Source organism: Amblyraja radiata, chromosome 7 (genome assembly GCF_010909765.2).
Source record: "Amblyraja radiata isolate CabotCenter1 chromosome 7, sAmbRad1.1.pri, whole genome shotgun sequence".
NCBI classification, from domain to species: domain Eukaryota; kingdom Metazoa; phylum Chordata; class Chondrichthyes; order Rajiformes; family Rajidae; genus Amblyraja; species Amblyraja radiata.
The window spans coordinates 51864332-51883837 of record NC_045962.1 but is presented as its reverse complement, the minus strand read 5'-3'; the positions used below and the strand labels follow the sequence as shown (position 1 = coordinate 51883837).

Sequence of the window (19506 nt, the reverse complement as noted above, 5' to 3'; positions counted from 1 at the left end):
GGATGAAGATGGACACAGAGGTTAGAAGGTGATGAGTAGGGACACAAAGCCTACAGGTCCTGGAATGTACCTTGAATGGTTCCCCATATCTCCTTCCTTACCTATCAGATTTAAGAGCAATGATAGCAATAAAATAAGTAAAGTTGATATGCATCAAGATGGTGAGGTACAGGTAAAATGAAAATCTTGCAGCGCCATCATAGGCATACAGAGACAAAAACAAAATTTATACATAAATTGTATATCAATTTTGTAGGATAATAAAGACTGCAAAAACTATTCATGCAAAAATACACAATGCCAACTCTGGCTTTTGAAACAACATTTAAGGTGGGACATAGAAAACAAGAGGAAGCAAATGGAAGCAAGGAGAACTGAGATTGTACGAGGCTTGACAGGAATGTAGAACAGATAATTTGTATGTGGAGAAGACGATGGCAAGATTTTAAATTTAGTAGGCAATATCTTAAATTATTATTTATCCTCTCTATTCACGAAGATGAAGAGCATTATAGTGGAAGAATTCAGGGAAGGAGATGTTGAAATTCCAGAACAAGTTGCCATTGGAAAGGAAGTATTAAATGTCTCAGTGGGTAAATCTCTGGAGTTTGATGAGATGTAAACCAGGTGAAATGAAGATTATCACTGGGGCTCTGATGGGTTTTTAAATCTTTGCTAGCTACATGACCGGAAGACAGCAAATGTAGTACCCTTAAACAAGGAGGATAGCAAGGATAAGTCAAGTAAATACTGGCTTGTGAGTCCAAAATTAGTAGTGGGGAGTTATTGGAAAAATTCAAGGGGGGGGGTGAATAAGGTTATTCTGCACTTGGGAAAGCAAGGATTAATCAAAAATGCCTCCTGCTGTCCAAGTATGTCTGAAGCACAGTGCCCTCTCCCCCCCCACTCACATAAATAGGACTGATAGTGCATCATGCTGAATGTATTTAACACTATTTTCTAATACTTTGTTAAGTTCAAACCTCGTAATAAAACATAATTTAACAGTGTCAGTCAGTGCATGAAAGGAAATATGTTGCACTAAAGTATGATCAAGCTATGTTGATGAGTAAGGGCATTGCAGGAATTGGATCAGAGAACAGGTTTATTGTTTATTAAACTTACACAGTAAAATGAACCAGTCTGTACTTGTTAGGAGGTACACAAAAATGCTGGAAAAACTCAGCGGGTGCAGCAGCATCTATGGAGCGAAGGAAATAGGCAACGGTTCGGGCCGAAACCGTTCTTCAGACAATATGTACAGTGTCAAATACAATATTGAGTGGCTGAAATATTTCAGAATGACTATTTAATTCAGTTGTGTGTTTACCTATACATTGGATGGTGAAAGGAACGCAAGGTATTGGAGATGGGAGCTGGTCTATTGAACTTAACTAAGCTTAAAATCACAAATATACAGGAGTGATTTGGAGTTTCAGGGTAATGAACACTGCTCTATGTGTTTACCTTGATTGTGCCTTTTCCTTTCAGTTTCACCAAGGCTTCTCAGGAAAGCAGGACATGCCAGAATCAAACAAGTGAGCCTATCTCCAACGCCAGGAACCGACACCGACACAAACTTTCCTTCCTTGCAGTCCGAACTCTGGAGCTGGGGACGAGGTAAAGAGGGCCAGCTGGGTCATGGAGATGTACTGCCCAGGTACTACTAAACTCGGATCTCTCTGATCATGATACTCCCAAGAACAACCCATTCAGCTTTGCTGCCTAATTCATTGTTTCAGACTTTGCCATGGCTCAATTTAATGAAGGAGAAATGTATATTTTAGTTTGCTTTGGGTGCTAGGAATAGTGTCACAGGAAGTTGGAGGAGACCAAAAGCTGCAGAGCACAGTAGTATTGGGGGGGGGGGGAAACCGTGGCAGATGTGGTTCAGCTAGAACAATGCGAGAATACCCCATTTGGATACAATAAGGAGGACTTTCTGAACAGTCAGAATCACAGAAACCCACAGATGGAAAGAGGCTATTTGCCCTTTGTGCCATGATGGATTGATGCAAGAAATAATCCACCCAGCCACTCCCCTACTTTCTCCCTTTAGCCCGGCACTACAGTCCAGATCCCAAACAATTTTTGCATAACCAGAGTTTTTTTCACATGCTGCTTTTGGTCCTTCTGTCAGTTGACCTAATTCAATAGAATCATCAGATATTTAAGACTCTGAAAGAGGCCATTCAGTGCGTCTGGTGTGCCAGACTAGAAAGAATTACACAATCTAAACCTACTTTGCAGCACTGTACGATTGCAGCCCTTAGTTTTCAAGTGCTCAGTTTCTGGGTCTTGCTATACTTTCAGGCAGAAACGTCTGGACCCCTACCTTCAAATCCCCTCTAATCCTTTACCTAACTAATACATTCTGGATGTTGACCCTCCTGCTCGGGGAAACTGTTCCTCTATCACTATTTGTACATCTCACTGAGTCTTCCCTGAGTATCCTTTTCTCCAGCGAATAACATCCCATTTTATCGCATCTTTCCCTCACAGCCACAATTTTCCAGCCCTGGCATTTCCTCAATTCCAACATTTTTGCTATAATATAGTGATGAGTGGTGGATGCAGTAGGTCCAGCTTCAGTAGTATTTAGTAATAGCATAATCTCCTTGCTCTTATATCTGTCCTTCATTTAATTATGCTTTTTAATCAAACATCTTGACCTGTCCTGCCACCTTCATATCCTTTGGTATATGTCTCAAGGTCTCTCTGTCCCTCCATATTTATTCTCCATGTCTTGTTGCAATTCCCCAAAGGCATCGCCTCACATTTCACTAGATTAAATTACATTTTCCATTTTCCCTCCAGTAGACTTGATCATCTAATTCTTCGAGGAATCTAAAGGCTTACTCTTATGGACAATGACAAAGCTGATTTTTGTGTTATTTGCAAATTTATTTATCAGGTCTTATACATTTAAGGTCAAAATTAAATAACAAAATTATTTAACCTTCAATGAGCCTTCAGTCATGTAGCTTTAGAGGACCCATCTAAATGTTAAACACAACTCTGGGTCACTGATTAATATGGTTACTTTGTTGAGTATCTGGACACTTCTTACCCTCATGCTGAGACAATGTTCTAATCCTGTGTCTAGGCTGCAACCGTTGTGCATCAAAAGTCTGAACAGCAAAGAAGTAGTTCAAATAGTTGCTGGAGCATATCATTCACTGGCCTTAACTGCCAGGTCACAGGTAAGACCAATGCAAATGTATGCTTTTTTTTGCAATGCATGTTCCATCTACAGGAAAGGAAAACTGAGCATTCTGGAGTTAATGCAAACGGAGACAAAATTGTTACCTTCCCCGTGCCCACAAATTCAGCACAGGCATGGAGTACTTTCTTGGGTGCACACTCTCGAAGTCAGGGTTTGATGGGACAAAAGGGCATTCCAAAGGTACAGTGGGATTTTGTTTATTTACCAACAGTTTAAAGAATCCACATGAAAACAGCACCCCTCTGGAAAACCATTTTGTAATTATACCATGTGTACAAGCACAAATATATATTGTGTACCTGTACCTGTTGACTCCAATTTTCTTCCCACAGGTCTATTCATGGGGCAGTAATACCTTTGGACAACTAGGCCATTCAGAATCACCCACTGTGGTCCCTCGTCTTGCCAAGGTACAGGTCACCTGACTTTTATACAATTTTAAAACAAGAAATCAGTTATATAGATATGCACAGAAGTTACTCATAAAGGTGAACCCGATAAACCACTTATTTTCTACGTTGAGGATTAGCTGGTCCAATATAGCAAATAGAGAGTGGTAAAGATCACAAAAGTGCCCACAATAAGCATTGGTTAGCTATGCATTAGTTGACTGTAATAGATGCTGGATAGGCCAAAAGAATAATGTACTGTTTCCTTTTCTCCTCACTAGAATAATTTTGTGTAGATGTCGGCCATGAAGGATCAAACTTTATGCTTTTTGTCAACCAGAAATTATCAAGCTTCCACTGATTAGACCGTGGGCCGTGGTGCTTTTTCGTTTCATGTTGTGACCCACATCCATATCTACCTGTATTAATAACATATTGTGTGAAAATATTATAGAAATTATATCTGAAACTCGTCAAGAACAAAACCTGCACATATTTTTAAAATATGCAAGTGTGTGGCCAGGATGGTGTGGGTCCTTGATGATGCTGCCAGCCTTTTTGAGGCAGCGACTGTGATAGATCCCCTCGATGGAAGGGATGAGCCAATGATGGACTGGGCAGTGTTTACTACTTTTTGTAGCCTTTTCCGCTCCTGGGCGCTCAAGTTGCCGAACCAAGCCACGATGCAACCGGTCAGCATGCTCTCTACTGTGCACCTGTAGAAGTTAGAGAGAGTCCTCCTTGACATACCGACTCTCCGTAATCTTCTCAGGAAGTAGAGGCGCTGATGAGCTTTCTTGATAATTGCATTAGTGTTCTCGGACCAGGAGAGATCTTCAGAAATATGCACGCCCAGGAATTTGAAGCTCTTGACCCTTTCCACCATTGACACGTTGATATAAACGGGACTGTGGGTCCCCATCCTACCCCTTCCATCAATCAGTTCCTTGGTTTTGCTGGTGTTGAGGGCCATGTTATTGTGCTGGCACCATTTGGTCAGTCAGTCGATCTCATTTCTATACTCTGACTCGTCCCCATCAGTGATACGTCCCACAACAGTGGTGTCGTCAGTAAACTTGATGATGGAGTTCGCACTATGACCGGCTACGCAGTCATGAGTATAGAGTGAGTACAGCAGGGGGCTGAACACAGGTGCTCCCGTGCTGATTGTTATCGAGGCTGACACATTTCCACCAATATGAACAGTCTGTGGTCTTTGAATGAGGAAGTCGAGGATCCAATTGTGGAGGGATGTGCAGAGACCCAGATCTGAGAGCTTGGTAACCAGCTTGGAGGGGATGATTGTATTACATGCCGAGCTGTAATCAATGAATAACAGGCTGACATATGAGGTTTTGTTGTCCCAGTGGTCCAGAGCGGAGTGCAGAGCCAGCGAGATCGCATCCACCGTTGATCTGTTGTGGCGATAGGCAAACTGCAGTGGGTCCAGGTTTTTGTCGAGGTAGGAGTTGATTTGCGCCATGATCAACCTCTCAAAGCACTTCATCACCACCGACGTTAGTGCCACTGGTCGATAGTCGTTGAGGCACGTCACCTTGTTCTTCTTGGGCACCGGTATAATTGATGCCCTTTTAAAGCAGGTGGGAACCTCAGACCTCAGAAATGAGAGGTTGAAAATGTCCATAAAAACTCCAGCCAGTTGGTTCGCACAGGTTATTAGAACACGACCTGGTATACCATCAGATCCAGGCGCTTTTCGAGGGTTCACCCCTCTGAAGGATTTTCTGACGTCGGCCTCTGTGACCGAGACTGAAATACCATCACAGCGAATGGGGGCTCGAGAAGGCACATCAGTGTTCTCCCTATCAAAGCGTGCGTAAAACGCATTGAGCCCGTTAGGGAGTGATGTTTCACCGACATTCGAGCTACCTCCTGATTTCGCCTTGTAGGAGGTGATTGCATTCAGGCCCCGCCACAGTTGCCGAAGATCTGTCTCATCCTCCAGCTTGGAGCAGAAGTCCCTTTTGGCCTTTTTGATGGCATTACCAAGGTCGTATCTGGACCTTGTAGACCACTGTATCATCAGACATGAATGCCTGGTGTCTGGTCTTCAGAAGAGTGCGGATCTCAAAGTTCATCCAAGGACATATATATATGTCCAATCACTGTTGTTAACATATGTACTCGCCTTCCTCGGAATCTTCCATCACACTAGCATCAGACAAAATACTCTCCGCCATGATCCCAGTGGGCTCCCTGCCTAGCTAGCCTGAAACAAATCGCATCAATTGCCGTCCGACTCAATGATAAACGTGCTTTGATTGGACAATTACTACTCCGAAAATTGACAAAATTTTGGAGGTTTTTTCCATATTTTAAAAATATGTGCAGGTTTTGTTCTTGACGAGTTTCAGATATAATTTCCATAATATTTTTACACAATATGTTATAAATACAAGTAGATATGGGGTGTGGGTCACAGCATGAAACAAAAAGGCACCTCGACCCACGGTCTAGACTCTCGATTGTCTTGTTCACAGAGGATTACGGGCTAATAATCATGAAACTTTACCCAACAAAGTCAACTCCCTCAAGAAAAGAAAATGCAGGACCAAAAATTTGTAATATTTTTGTTGCTATTTTATTCTGGAAAGTTCCACAAATAAGTAGCTACAAGAAGAGATTTAGCCCAGAACTTGAGATTCTCAAAGAGTAGGAGTAAACGGGTCCTTTTCACAATGGCAGGCAGTGACTAGTGGGGTACCGCAAGGCTCAGTGCTGGGACCCCAGCTATTTACAATATATATTAATAATTTGGACGAGGGAATTGAATGCAACATCTCCAGGTTTGCGGATGACACGAAGCTGGGGGGCAGTGTTAGCTGTGAGGAGGATGCTAGGAGGCTGCAAGGTGACTTGGATAGGCTGGGTGAGTGGGCAAATGTATGGCAGATGCAGTATAATGTGGATAAATGTGAGGTTATTCACTTTGGTGGCAAAAACAGGAAAGCAGACTATTATCTAAATGGTGGCCAATTAGGAAAAGGGGAGATGCAACGAGACCTGGGTGTCATGGTACACCAGTCATTGAAAGTAGGCATGCAGGTGCAGCAGGCAGTGAAGAAAGCGAATGGTATGTTAGCATTCATAGCAAAAGGATTTGAGTATAGGAGCAGGGAGGTTCTACTGCAGTTGTACAGGGTCTTGGTGAGACCACACCTGGAGTATTGCGTACAGTTTTGGTCTCCAAATCTGAGGAAGGACATTATTGTCATAGAGGGAGTGCAGAGAAGGTTCACCGGACTGATTCCTGGGATGTCATGACTTTTATATGAAGAAAGACTGGATAGACTCGGCTTATACTCGCTAGAATTTAGGAGATTGAGAGGGAATCTTATAGAAACTTACAAAATTCTTAAGGGGTTGGACAGGCTAGATGCAGGAAGATTGTTCCCGATGTTGGGGAAGTCCAGAACAAGGGGTCACAGCTTAAGGATAAGGGGGAAATCCTTTAAGACCGAGATGAGAAAAACATTTTTCACACAGAGAGTGGTGAATCTCGGGAACTCTCTGCCACAGAGGGTAGTTGAGGCCAGTTCATTGGCTATATTTAAGAGGGAGTTAGATGTGGCCCTTGTGGCTAAAGGGATCAGGGGGTATGGAGAGAAGGCAGGTACGGGATACTGAGTTGGATGATCAGCCATGATCATATTGAATGGCCGAATGGGCCTACTCCTGCACCTATTTTCTATGTATCTATTAGTGAGGCAAGATTCATTAAGCATGAAGGTGCACAGATTAGTTAAGAATTTAACTGAATGGCCATTTTCAACAGCCGACCCTTGCAAATAAAAATCTGCACTGACAATTTTCATGTGGAAAAATATTTAACCTAATTGGTTTTGATTTTCCAAACAAAATACAGCTCCTCATAAAATGCAAACAACAGAGGAGGTGATGGCAGTCATGAGGTATATTAAGGTGGATAAATCCCCAGGGTCTGATCAAGGAAAAAATCCCTGGGGGATGTTCAAGGGTTAAAATGTCAAAATGTGTTACATAGAATCATGCAACATAGAAATAGACCATTCAGCCCACCACATGGACGCCGACCACTTGGTGCTCATCAATAGTAATACCACGTTCTAGCATTTGGTCCATAGCCCTATTGCTTAGGCACTTCAAGTACTCATCGACACACTTAAATGCTGTCAGCAACTCTGCTTCCACCACTCTCTCTAGAAGCATTCCAGGTACTCACCACTCTGGATGATAAGGTCCCCTTCAAATTTCCTCTAAATCTCTTATCCTAAAATCTATGCCTTCTATTTCTATTCACCTCTGATTAAAGGGGACCGATTACTCCAGTTGAGCCAATCTTTACCCCTCAATTTCACTCCCTAATCTTCAACCCACCTTTCACCTTGGATGCTCTATCAGGTTAAAAGGCATCAACTGTTGTGGCTTACAGAACCAGACATCCAAGTCAGCTTCAGGAGGAAGGGAGCATTAAATTGGTTTAGTGGTGATGCAACAGTGAACATCTATTGGCTGAATGCAGAAATCGCACAGCCACTTTGAAAGAATTACCGACTCAGTTTGTTAATTATGAATAAACCTCAACACCTGACATTCCAAATGCATTTCTGGTGCAGATCCCTGAAGGCGTGTGTGTATGGGATGTGGCAGCGGGACACGGTCATACGCTCTTTTTGGCTGACGGGGAATTCTTCCAGCCCATTGTCTACTATAGTGGACAGGAAGTGTCACACAACACCAGGAGTACTGAGCACAATCCGATTCACACCAAGCAACCTGTGCTTTTGTCAGCTTGCAGTAAGGCAAGTGATACTAATTATGTTCTTTATTATTCAATGAGATTAGAAATAGTGAACTTCAAATATTTATCCAAAGAAAGTCATGCCAATTGAACATAAACTAAAACATATTTATGTTAATTTGTAAGGAAAGGATTTGCATTACACAATGTATTTCACAACTGCAGACAATAAAGAACTTTGAAGTTTATACACTGTTGTAACGTTGGAATCATTAGAGCCATTTTTCAGACAGAAAGTTGCCATAAACTCCTGCCGAATAATAACAACAAAATCTGTTTCAGTAATGTTGATTGAGGGGAAAACATTGGTCAAGATACGGAGTAAAATTCTCCTCATGTTTAATACTATGCCATGGGATCCTTCCCTCCAGAGTTACCAGTCAGGTCTTGGTCCCACAGAATACAAGATGGCTTCTCCAATCTGATGTGCCAGTGGAACATATTAAATTGGGAAACTCAACATCCACTTGAATGCTTTCCTGCTCTCTTGAAAGCATCCACTGGATGCTTTCAAGAGAGAGCTAGATAGGGCTCTTAAAAATAGCAGAGTCAGGGGATATGGGGAGAAGGCAGGAACGGGGTACTGATTGGGGATAATCAGCCATGATCACATTGAATGGCGGTGCTGGCTCGAAGGGCCGAATGGCCTACTCCTGCACCTATTGTCTATTGAAGCTAGGCTGGATGTTTGATTGGGACACTTGGAAACTGGAGTAAGTGTGAACTGGGTGGATCACTAAATACTGCTCATATCTTTAAATTTACAATTTCCCAAACAGCTTAATCATTTACCAACATATTTTAATTGAAATTTAAAAAAAACTAAAGTGAGAGAATGTCAGTTACAAATGAAGATTTTAAAGTAAACACCAAAGTTTAAAGGAACTGTTTCTGTTAAAGCTAATATACCATGCATTTACCGGGGTGGGAGTTTGCAACCTTCACATGGTCCGCCCTGTTTTGACTAATGCAATAAACCCAACGTGCACAACTAAGATCAAATAGAATAAGTTGACCTACAACTTAAGGCTGTGCACGCCATACGCAAGAAGAAGTAATTTACCAAGGAAGATAGTTGACACCTACTTAGAGAAACATTGAAATACTGAAAGGTGCAAGAAAATTAGGAATTGTATTGGTCTTCAAGTTGTCTTAATATGGATAAGAAATAATAAGCATTTCAGGCAAAATTGAGATAAACTGCAGATTCTGAAATCTTGAGCAAAAAGCAAACTGCTGGAGGAACTCAGCAGGTCAGACAACATGTGTGCAAGGAGATGGACAAACGATGTGTGCTTCATGTCCAAAGAAAAAGAAGCCAATGCATGATCTTGTGAGAAAAATTAAAGTGAAGGAAGATAATATTTCTGAAGCTTAGAGTAAAGGAACAATCAAAGGTGAACCATTCAACTGTAGGAGAGCTCATTTCGGTAAAATTAGAATAGAGGATTTGGCAGGTAAATTGTTAATGGAGGGCTTTCTTATAGCAGATACTATTAATTGAACATATTCCCATTAGAAAAGCCATAATGTTAATGTATCTCAGATGGCAAAAGATAAACATGTTAAAATGAAACAGAAAGTTTACGTAGCATCAGGGTCATAATTCAGTGGCAAAAAAAAAAAAAATTGTGAAGAAAATTTAATTTAGAGGCAAGGCCAAAAAGCATGAATATATTTGTATAAATTGTTACAGATTGATGAAGAGAAAAAAAAAAGTTGATTAAAAATCATAATGGAGATTTTTTTGGACAGAGAAAGGAATAGTGCTAATGTAATGATGAAAAGGCTTTCAGAGAAACCAATGTAAAATCAATAAATTACTTGAAATGATGTCAGGCCTTGAGAAATTCATCCATGATAAATGGTTGCACCCTAGGTTAAAAGAATCCTCAAGGTGGAAAATTGAAGAGACATTAGACACAATCTGTAATTCTATTTAGATATGTAATTATGGTCAGAGAAGTCTCAGAACTTGATGTAGAAAACACTACCTGAAAAAAGGGAATTAAACAGCTTCCAAAGGAAAGAAATGAATATCTGAAAGAGCAGTTGCAACTAATTGGAGAGCTTTTCCCAAGGATGTCTTTAAGCAGATCCAGCCCCAAAATCATTTGAACAAAACTACCTTTCTCATCGTTGTATAATAAAATGGGGTCAAAAAGTAGTATTTACATATATTGGTTCATCTACACATGGAAACTCAATCGATAGTATTTGTTGCAGAATTTGTAAAAAAGCAATAAACATGTCCTATTCTCCAAATCTGTTTTCAAATTTACTTTGCCATTTGTAACTGTTTTATTACACTATATCATTGATCCTTTCATACTGATCTTCTTAGGTTAAATAAAAACAGCTGCTTCAGGCCTGAGAGATTGTGACCATCTGGTTTGATGATTTCAAGAAAAACAGCCATAAGGAGCAAATAAACATGCTTATTTCTGACCTTAACAGACTGCTTCTTACACTTCACCATGATAATCTGTGCATCAGCAAAAGCAGCTGTACCCAATTTTGATAACTATAGGTCTTTTATTGGCTATTAGTGGACCAAATCATAGTTGCAACCTTATTGGTGGTCAGGGAATAGGAGTATTTCAACACACACACAACAAATGTATTAAATTATTTTCAAACGAGTTAAGATCATAGAATTACTCTTGTCATTTTATGAGCTGCGTAACCTTTGACAGCTGTAAAACTTTTTTTGTATGATTTGGATTGATTGTGGTCTCTTGAGTATGCATTGAACTGAGTATGTTTTGAGAAAGCATTTTGAAACATTTTCTTTTACCTTTTGGGGACCCAGTGGTGTTTCTATTTTCAGTTGTGTATGATAGTTACACTTTGTTTTTACTCCCCTAGTTCTTAATTATAGAAGTTTTGACTCCTATATTTTCTTAAGTCAGCTTTCTCCATTATTTTCACTTGCTGTTGAGTCCATTGTTTAAAACATAAAATCAACTTGGCCTTTCTTAATTAGATCATAATTTATTCTATTACATGTTTAAAGAGTGAAAGTATTTTCTTGATAATTTGGAAGAGCATGATGTTAATAGAATACTTTATCCATTGGAAATCTTTTGGTCTTTTTCCAAAATGAACCTGAAGCCTGATTGGATGGCAATTTTAAACTATCAAGCATGAAGTTGTGCTGCAACCTGTCTGTCTGCATTTTTGATATGGCTGTCTAATTACTCTTAGGTTTTTATTCAAAATGTATAACTAAAGAGCAAAAAATGAGTCTTTCAGATTGAAAATAGTAAGCTATTTTAAGTTGACCTGCATTTATTCCAAGTAATTTAAGATTGTGGCAAAAAGATTCATGTCAAAACAAACTTGCCTCAGAAGTTTGAGATTGCAGCCCAAATGAATAAAAAAACAACTTTATCTTACTTTGTGAATACTTATGATCTTGTTAAACGGTTCTTGTTCTACCGATGATCATGGTAATGTCATGTTCTGATTTCAGTTTGGCTACATAAACAGTCTGTTTGCTGGGGGACAGAGGTGCCTCTCTCTTGCAGACAGGAACGTAATGGGCTATATTGCCAGCTGTCATGAATTGGCATCATCAGAGAGGAAATTCCATTGTAAGCTAAGCGATATGAAAAATCGGATTCTCCGGCCTCTCCTGGGTTTAGGTATGGAAAATTATATTTTTGTTGTTGTCACTGACTGTTTCTTAACTCAAGCAGCAAGATAATAATTAGAGAAGTAAATATTTAGATGACATCCATTAAATTGGAAAAAAAAAATCAACATGATTAAAAATTGTATGCTCTCAAAATTAGGATGATTATAGATAATGCATAATGTTGAACTTTAGGACTGAATTATTATATGTGCCAGTCTTATGCTTGCTAGTACTGTACTGCAATATTACACATTGTCAGACCTGCATCCACCAGGACAGTACCCCAATAGACCTGCACCACTAGTGTTCCAGCCTGCCATTACATTGTGACAGAGCTGTGTCCAGTGGTACAGTAACCCAGCATTATACATCAAACAAGTTAAAAATAAATTATCCCTGTAATCTAAAATGACTGGATGTTACATTTAGAGAAACAGGGGCATCACAGAGACTCTCCATACACCTGGCTTAACCAACTGAAATTGAATTTCAGTTGTGTTTAACAATGAGATGTTGAGACTCTACAGACACTTTGCAAATATTGAGTCCCAGGTCGGATAATATGTTACACATGGTCAAAAGATAAAGAGAACCTGTACATAGCATAATCTTAAGGAATTTATTTAAAGAGAAATGTGAATATTTTTATTTAGTATTGGGCAATACTACTCATGAGGAGTGTTTTATTGTCTTGCTGTCTACTGAAAAATTATATTTATCTCATGATCACCAAGCCTTTGGGGACTGAAGTAATATTGAAAAGCCACCTTGCAGTTTGTGTATGTGACAGTAGTTTTAACACCAATTATGAAGCATGCATGAGGATTGTGTGATATGCCAAATAACTAGATTATCAATAATTTGGTTTATCAACATTTTTTTTGTAGATAACTTGACTTCTGCTTTGGGTTTGACACTGAGCCAGTTATTACAAGATGCTGCTAGCAAATTTAGCAAACTATGCTACCTGATTGGGCAGCACAGCTTCACCTTAAATAAGTTTCTTCACGGTTCTAAGGATGTCAAGACACTGGTCATGTTGGAACATTCAAAGATCTTCCTGGACACTTTCAAAGAGCAAGTACACAACCCTGTTACTGTTGCTGGAGTATTGCCAATGGTCACACGGTGGGGGGGGTCAAATAAGAATAGATATATTTAATATCCAATTTATGGGTGCAAAGATTTACTTTGTTAACCAGGATGTTGGTACCTTATTGCTCAGGATGAATTACTGGGAACAAGAGACCTAGAGCTATGATTTTAGCATTTGGAGGTGCATTGCTGCAAGTGGTATAAAGCACTGCCCTGTCTGTTACTGTGGTGCCTATCTCCGGTGATGACCATGCTGGACAGGGAATGAGTCCTACATCGTCACGACCCATCACAGATAATCTCTCCAGCCCAAGCTCTGTGCAATGCGTTACTATGAGAGTGCCAGCACAAGACAGGGATTTCTCATGCAGCAGGGGTTCACAAGTTCACTGGTTATAGGAGTAGAATTAGGCCATTTGGCCCATCGAGTATACTCCGCCATTCAATCATGGCTGATCTTTGCCTCCTAATCCCATTTTCTTGCATTCTCCCCATAACCCTTGACACTCGTTCTAATCAAGAATTTGTCTATCTTGGCCTTAAAAATATCCACTGACCTGGCTTCCATAGCCCTCTGGCAATGAGTCTCCCACCAGTGGAAACACCCTTTCCACATCTACTCCATCTATGCCTTTCATCATTCTGTAAGTTTCAATGAGGTCCCCCCTCAACCATCTAAACTCCAGCGAGGAGAGGTCCAGTGCTGTCAAATGCTCATCATCTGCTCATTCATTCCTGGAATCGTTCTTGTAAACCTCCTCTGGACTCTCTCCAGAGCTAGCACATGCTTCCTCAGATATGGGGCCCAAGTTTGCTCCAAATGCAGCCTGACCGGTGCCTTATAGAGCCTCAGCATTACCTCTCTTTTTGTATTCCAGTCCTCATGTTATATATACGATCATTGAATTTGACTTCCACACACAGTGTTCACAGTGGGTTCCTGGTACAGCAGAGCACAGCCTGAAAGGATAAAATATAAGGAAGTGGACAAGTATGAGTATGTGATCTAGAAAGCTGTTAGTGATGGGGTGCTAGTGTAGAGAGGTGGTTTCCAAGCATGTTACACTTAACCATGTATCTGATCCCAAATAGGTCACATAATATTGATGACATGAGATCATTGATGAGCACCGAATTCCCCCACTTTAATTATTCCCCCTTTTGTGCTGGAAACCTAGTTCTCTTGTCCATTGCTTGTGTTGCTGTTCTGGTTGCTGTAAAACCAGTTTTGAAGTTGTTCTGGTTCCTAAGCTGGTACCTATAAATGGTCCAGACATGAGTCACCCTCCATTAGAGTATGTGTGATCTTTGACTCAGTGGGAAGGAGGGTTGAGTTGATCAGATCTGTCCTTGTCCTGTTAGCCCCATTTTCCTTTCCTGAGGCAGTGGATGTTGAAGCATTTTGGCACCCAGTCCCCTCGGCACAGTTGTCTGGCTGATGTCCATACAAGTTATCTTGGCACACACCAGAGCTTCAACTTGCAAGTCCCCGTGATTGAGTGGACTACATACTAAATTGTTGGGTTAATAATACCATTAACATAAATTTCAGCCAACCTAACAATCATGTTGCTTGACACATTGTTTGTGGCGATATTGTAAATCTTTGATGGGCGCGCTGTGATTTTGTATATTTTGTCTTTATCCATCCATCCATTATGGACATTGGACATTGCTGATTCTAATTTTGTCTCCTCTCCCTACATCTGACCTTTTCCTTTTAATTTCTCATCTCCCAAATCCTTACCATGGTGTTTGAATTTCTGTTAATTTTCATCTCAAGCCACTGCTCTATGACATGCAAGTCAAATCGATATATTTTGCAATGCTGTGTGACTGCAGTACAAAGTTAATTCTATATTAACCTATTCAACATCTCCATATTCATTTTACTTTATTAGGTCTGTGAGGAAATGACCAGTGTGATCCTGATTCAAAATATAAAATTGTTTACAGTTCACTTGGTCTCTGCTGAGTATGAGAGTCTTGGAGAAGCAGTATGTTCAATGGTTCAATTTGCCTTCTGGGTTCCTGGCCAGAGATGAACACCTTCCTTAGTTTTAGAGATACGGTGTGATAACTGATCCTTCGGCCCACCGAGTCCACGCTGACCATTAATACCTGTTATCCCTAATTTTCATCCATTCCCTGCACACTACAGGCAATTTACAGACGCCAATTAACCAACTATCCCACACGTTTTTGGGATGTGGGAGGAAACCGGAGCACCCAGAGGAAACTCGTGCAGTCACAGGGAGTACGTCCAAACTCCACACAGATAGCACCCGAGGTCAGGATCAAGCCTGGTTTTCTGGTGCTCTGAGGCAGCAGCTCTACAGTTGAGCTACTGTGACACTGAATTGTTTTCTGCACACTTTCAGAGTACCAGTTCCCACCAGGGTCTTCAAGTTCTTGTCAGACCTGCTTGACAGACTCAGTGCCAGTCCCTCATACCTTCCTTTGATGGTGGTGTCCTTTTACATTTGTATCATTTGGTTCTTATGACCGTGCTCTTCTCTGTTTTCAGGTTCTCCATCTCTGTAGGGAATTTTGTGGTGGTCGGTGGCTTTCAAGCATTGGCCAAGCCCACAATGTAAGTATAGCCTAACCTTGCTTCTTTAGAAGCATGTTATTCAAGTAATGTTACATAAAGTGTGCTGCTTCAACTATATCATGGGGAACTGACAATAAGTCTGTCTTTGTAAGGTCATCAGTCTTGGTCTATTCTTAGTACCAAGCACCAAAGAAGAAATAAATGTTGTTTAGAATTGTATCTTCAATTCCTGTGTTCTACATCTTTCCACAGTCTCTCTTTACATGAATAGAGTATGCTGCAACATTATCTTGTTAGTCAAATGCTCAGGGAAGCCAGTTATGGATAAGAAGAGTAGTAAGGGGAAATTCATTCAGTTACGGAATACATTGCAACAATTTAATGGATTTAAGGCCTTGATAGTCCGGAAGTGGCGGCGCTGTTGAACAGCTGCGGCTCACCTGCAGTCCGTCTGTTTTTACTTTTTGTTGTTTTTTTTGTCTTGTTTTAGCCAAATTTTAGTTTATTAGGTTGTGTTATGGGGGGGGGGGGGGGGGAAATAAATGTTTTTTTGTCTCTTCCTTCGGGGGAATGCGACTTTTTCTTGTCGTATCCACTTTCTCTGCCTCCGTCTGCGCTGAGGCCTAATGGCGGAGCTGGCGGTCTCCAACCTGCGACCGACCTCGAGGCACCGGAGGCAGAGCCAGCCAGGACTTACAACGCGAGGCTGGCCAACTTCGGGGCTGAGGCAGCGGTGGCCCGACTCACTGATGCGGCGTTTCAGCTTTCGGCAGCGGCCCGGAGCTGAGGCAGCGGGACTCGGAACTGAGGCAGCGGGACTCGGAGCTGAGGCTGCGGGACTCGGAGCTGAGGCAGCGGGACTCGGAGCTGAGGCTGCGGGACTCGGAGCTGAGGCTGCGGGACTCGGAGCTGAGGCTGCGGGACTCGGAGCTGAGGCTGCGGGACTCGGAGCTGAGGCTGCGGGACTCGGAGCTGAGGCTGCGGGACTCGGAGCTGAGGCTGCGGGACTCGGAGCTGAGGCAGCGGGACTCGGAGCTGAGGCAGCGGTGGCCCGACTAGCTGAGGCGGCGTTCCAGCTTTTGGCAGCGGCGACATCACCACGGAGGTCCACTGGACTGGAGGGCGGCATCTTCTGCCTGGATCGCCTCAGCGCAGAGGGAGAACAAGGAGGGAAGAGACAGAGACTAAGACTTTTGCCTCCATCACAGTGAGGAGGTGCTTGGTGAACTCACTGTGGTGGATGTTAATTTGTGTTTATTGTATGTTTTGTTATTTATTATTATTGTGTATGACTGCAGGCAACGAAATTTCGTTCAGACCGAAAGGTCTGAATGACAATAAAGGAATCAAATTCACATTCAAAAATTCAAAAGATAGAGCGAATGTGGAGAGGATATTTCCATTAGTGGGAGAGTCTAGGACCAGAGGCCATAACCTCAGAATAAAAGGACGTACCTTTAGAAAGGAGATGAGAAGGACATTCTTTAGTCAGTGGGTGGCAAATCTGTGGAATTAATTGCCATAGACAGCTTTGGAGGCCATGTCAATGGATATTTTTAAGGCCGAGATTGACAGATTCGCTGGTGTTATGAGGCGAAGGCAAGAGAATGGTGTTGATAGGGAATGGCGGAGAAGACTTGAAAGGCCAAATGGCCTAATTCTGCTCCTAGAACTTATGAACTTGAATTTCTTGTGAGAGAGTATGAGTAGAGATGATGGCAGTGAGTGGACATGATGAAGAGTTAATCAGATTGTGTGATCTGTACAAATAAACATAATCGTTTCAATCCAGAGTTTAGCATGTCCTTAATCTTCCTTCCATAAGCTTTAAAGTGAAAGTTTCTGATTGATGCCAAATAATGTACTTGCACTTTCAAGGATGTTAAAACATTTGGTCTCTTTTTGTGTTATCTCTGACAGTGCAATACCTATAACCTTTCTTTTACCCCATTGCCCAGGTTCATTAAAAATCTAATTTTCTTGAATCATTTCCTAACTTTTGAGCGGTCAATGTTGATAAGACTGCATTTAATTCTCATGGGTGGTTGTCATAAAAAGATGGTGCATGGGTCTTCTCCATGCCTTGAGGGGCCTCTGACAATGCTGGCAGGTAGAGTTCTTGCATTGGGACCTGGTAACAATAGAGAAATGGAGGTGATGGTGGTCCTATGACATGCCCTTGTTAGTGGTGAATGAGGAAAGAAATATTGTTGATGTAAAATTCCAGTGAATAGAACCCACTTCCTGCACCTTCCCATGGGCACTGATGATGTGTCTCTTGAGCATGCATATTCAGTCATTGAATAATATGAACATAGTGTTCACAATTCTTGAAAGCCCTGTGATATGAGTGTTTTTATTGTTTTACACAGGGAACTCTTCAGCAAAAATCTTCAGACCCTCCAGCGGTTGTCAGAAGTGATGGATGAGAACACCCCGGCTGCTGACCTCTTGCACATTCTCTTCTACATGCCCTCCAATCATTTGCATGAATATGCCCGTCTGCTGCTAAAACTTGCAACTTGTTTTGAAGTGGTAAGTGATGTACTGTGAAATACAACAGGCTGTGGTAAATTCGCACTTATGCCCTTCTGTATTTTTCTTGTTTCATAATCATGCTTCTTCATGTGGCCTGATCTGTTGATGAGCCATAAGATCAAACTATAACATTCTCCAAGGTTGAAATCTGAATCTGACATGGACAAAGCTGATCTTGGACAAAGCCTTCATTATAATTGTGCAGACAACACAATATTGAATATCCTTAGTGTTTAAGAAGGAACTGCAGATGCTGGAACATCGAAGGCTGGAGAATTTTGGATATAACCAGCATTTAATGTGTCATCCTAGATGGAACTTGGGTAAATGTTGGTTTAATTTCTAACATGCGTATTAAAATTGCACCATGATACCCAAGATTATATCAAGAATGCACAGTATTTTAAAATACCTCTGGTCTTTCAAAAGACTGTCTGGGACTATCGCACATGTAACTCCAGCCCATTAAACAATATGCCCATTTCACTGCCTACTGAAATTAAATAATTATTTGGGGATACGCAGTAGATACTAATCTTGCCAAAAATGCCCACATCCCAAATGAATTTAAAACCTTTGTGCAGAGGGTAGAAAGAGAATATATTGAGTGCAGAAAATTGTGTGGCCCTTCCATCAAAACTACCTTTTCCCAAGCAATTCCATCTTGGCACTGTTTAAAAAGTGTGTGTTTGTGCTGCAAAAACACCTGATGTGGCGTTTTTGATGGCTGTGGAACAAGGCTCTTTGGCAAGGGTGGGGATGAAGAGAAGAAGAGAAGCCGAGCAGAAAAGGGTAATTTATCTTGCTTTGTAATCTGTGGCAGACCTCCAAGGAATACCACAAATTGCAGGAAGTCAGCTGCCAGTTTGAAGCTCTTGGTCTACACTTGAAGAAGAAAAGGAAGGAAGCAGAATATACGTACAGTTTTTGGAAGACATTTCCAGGGAAAATGACGGTATTTGTAAAACTCATCAAAATGTTTTTATTATGTGTACAATTTTTAGATTGCAAGCCTTTGCTCTTGCAAAATCCATTTGATGCCATGTCGTAATTTGGTTGCTGCTTTACTAATTATTTTAGATGGATTGACAGTTAAAGCATGCACCGTGACATACCTGCAGCCTTTTATTTATCACTGTTTTGCTGGCATTTTTGGCCTTTATGCTGACCCCACTGATTCTTGTGCGAGTGTTGCTTGTTCTCCCATTGAGATACCAATGGGAGCATTTTAGATAATCTGCCAAAACAGTATTGTAGGTCTGA

At 41.2% G+C, this 19506-nt stretch overlaps 1 protein-coding gene across 5 annotated transcripts in view; it reads left to right on the top strand.

The window, feature by feature from the left end:
- Positions 1 to 19506, top strand: part of als2 (alsin Rho guanine nucleotide exchange factor ALS2) — a 92314-nt gene that overhangs the window by 15771 nt on the left and 57037 nt on the right. For all 5 annotated transcript variants that reach the window (XM_033024516.1, XM_033024513.1, XM_033024514.1 and 2 more), the window contains exons 5-13: positions 1492 to 1660; positions 3107 to 3203; positions 3559 to 3636; positions 8232 to 8417; positions 11892 to 12063; positions 12944 to 13133; positions 15679 to 15744; positions 18078 to 18240; positions 19067 to 19198. In XM_033024516.1, coding sequence (XP_032880407.1) covers positions 1492 to 1660; positions 3107 to 3203; positions 3559 to 3636; positions 8232 to 8417; positions 11892 to 12063; positions 12944 to 13133; positions 15679 to 15744; positions 18078 to 18240; positions 19067 to 19198 — 1253 coding nt within the window. The remainder of the gene's footprint in view (positions 1 to 1491; positions 1661 to 3106; positions 3204 to 3558; positions 3637 to 8231; positions 8418 to 11891; positions 12064 to 12943; positions 13134 to 15678; positions 15745 to 18077; positions 18241 to 19066; positions 19199 to 19506) is intronic.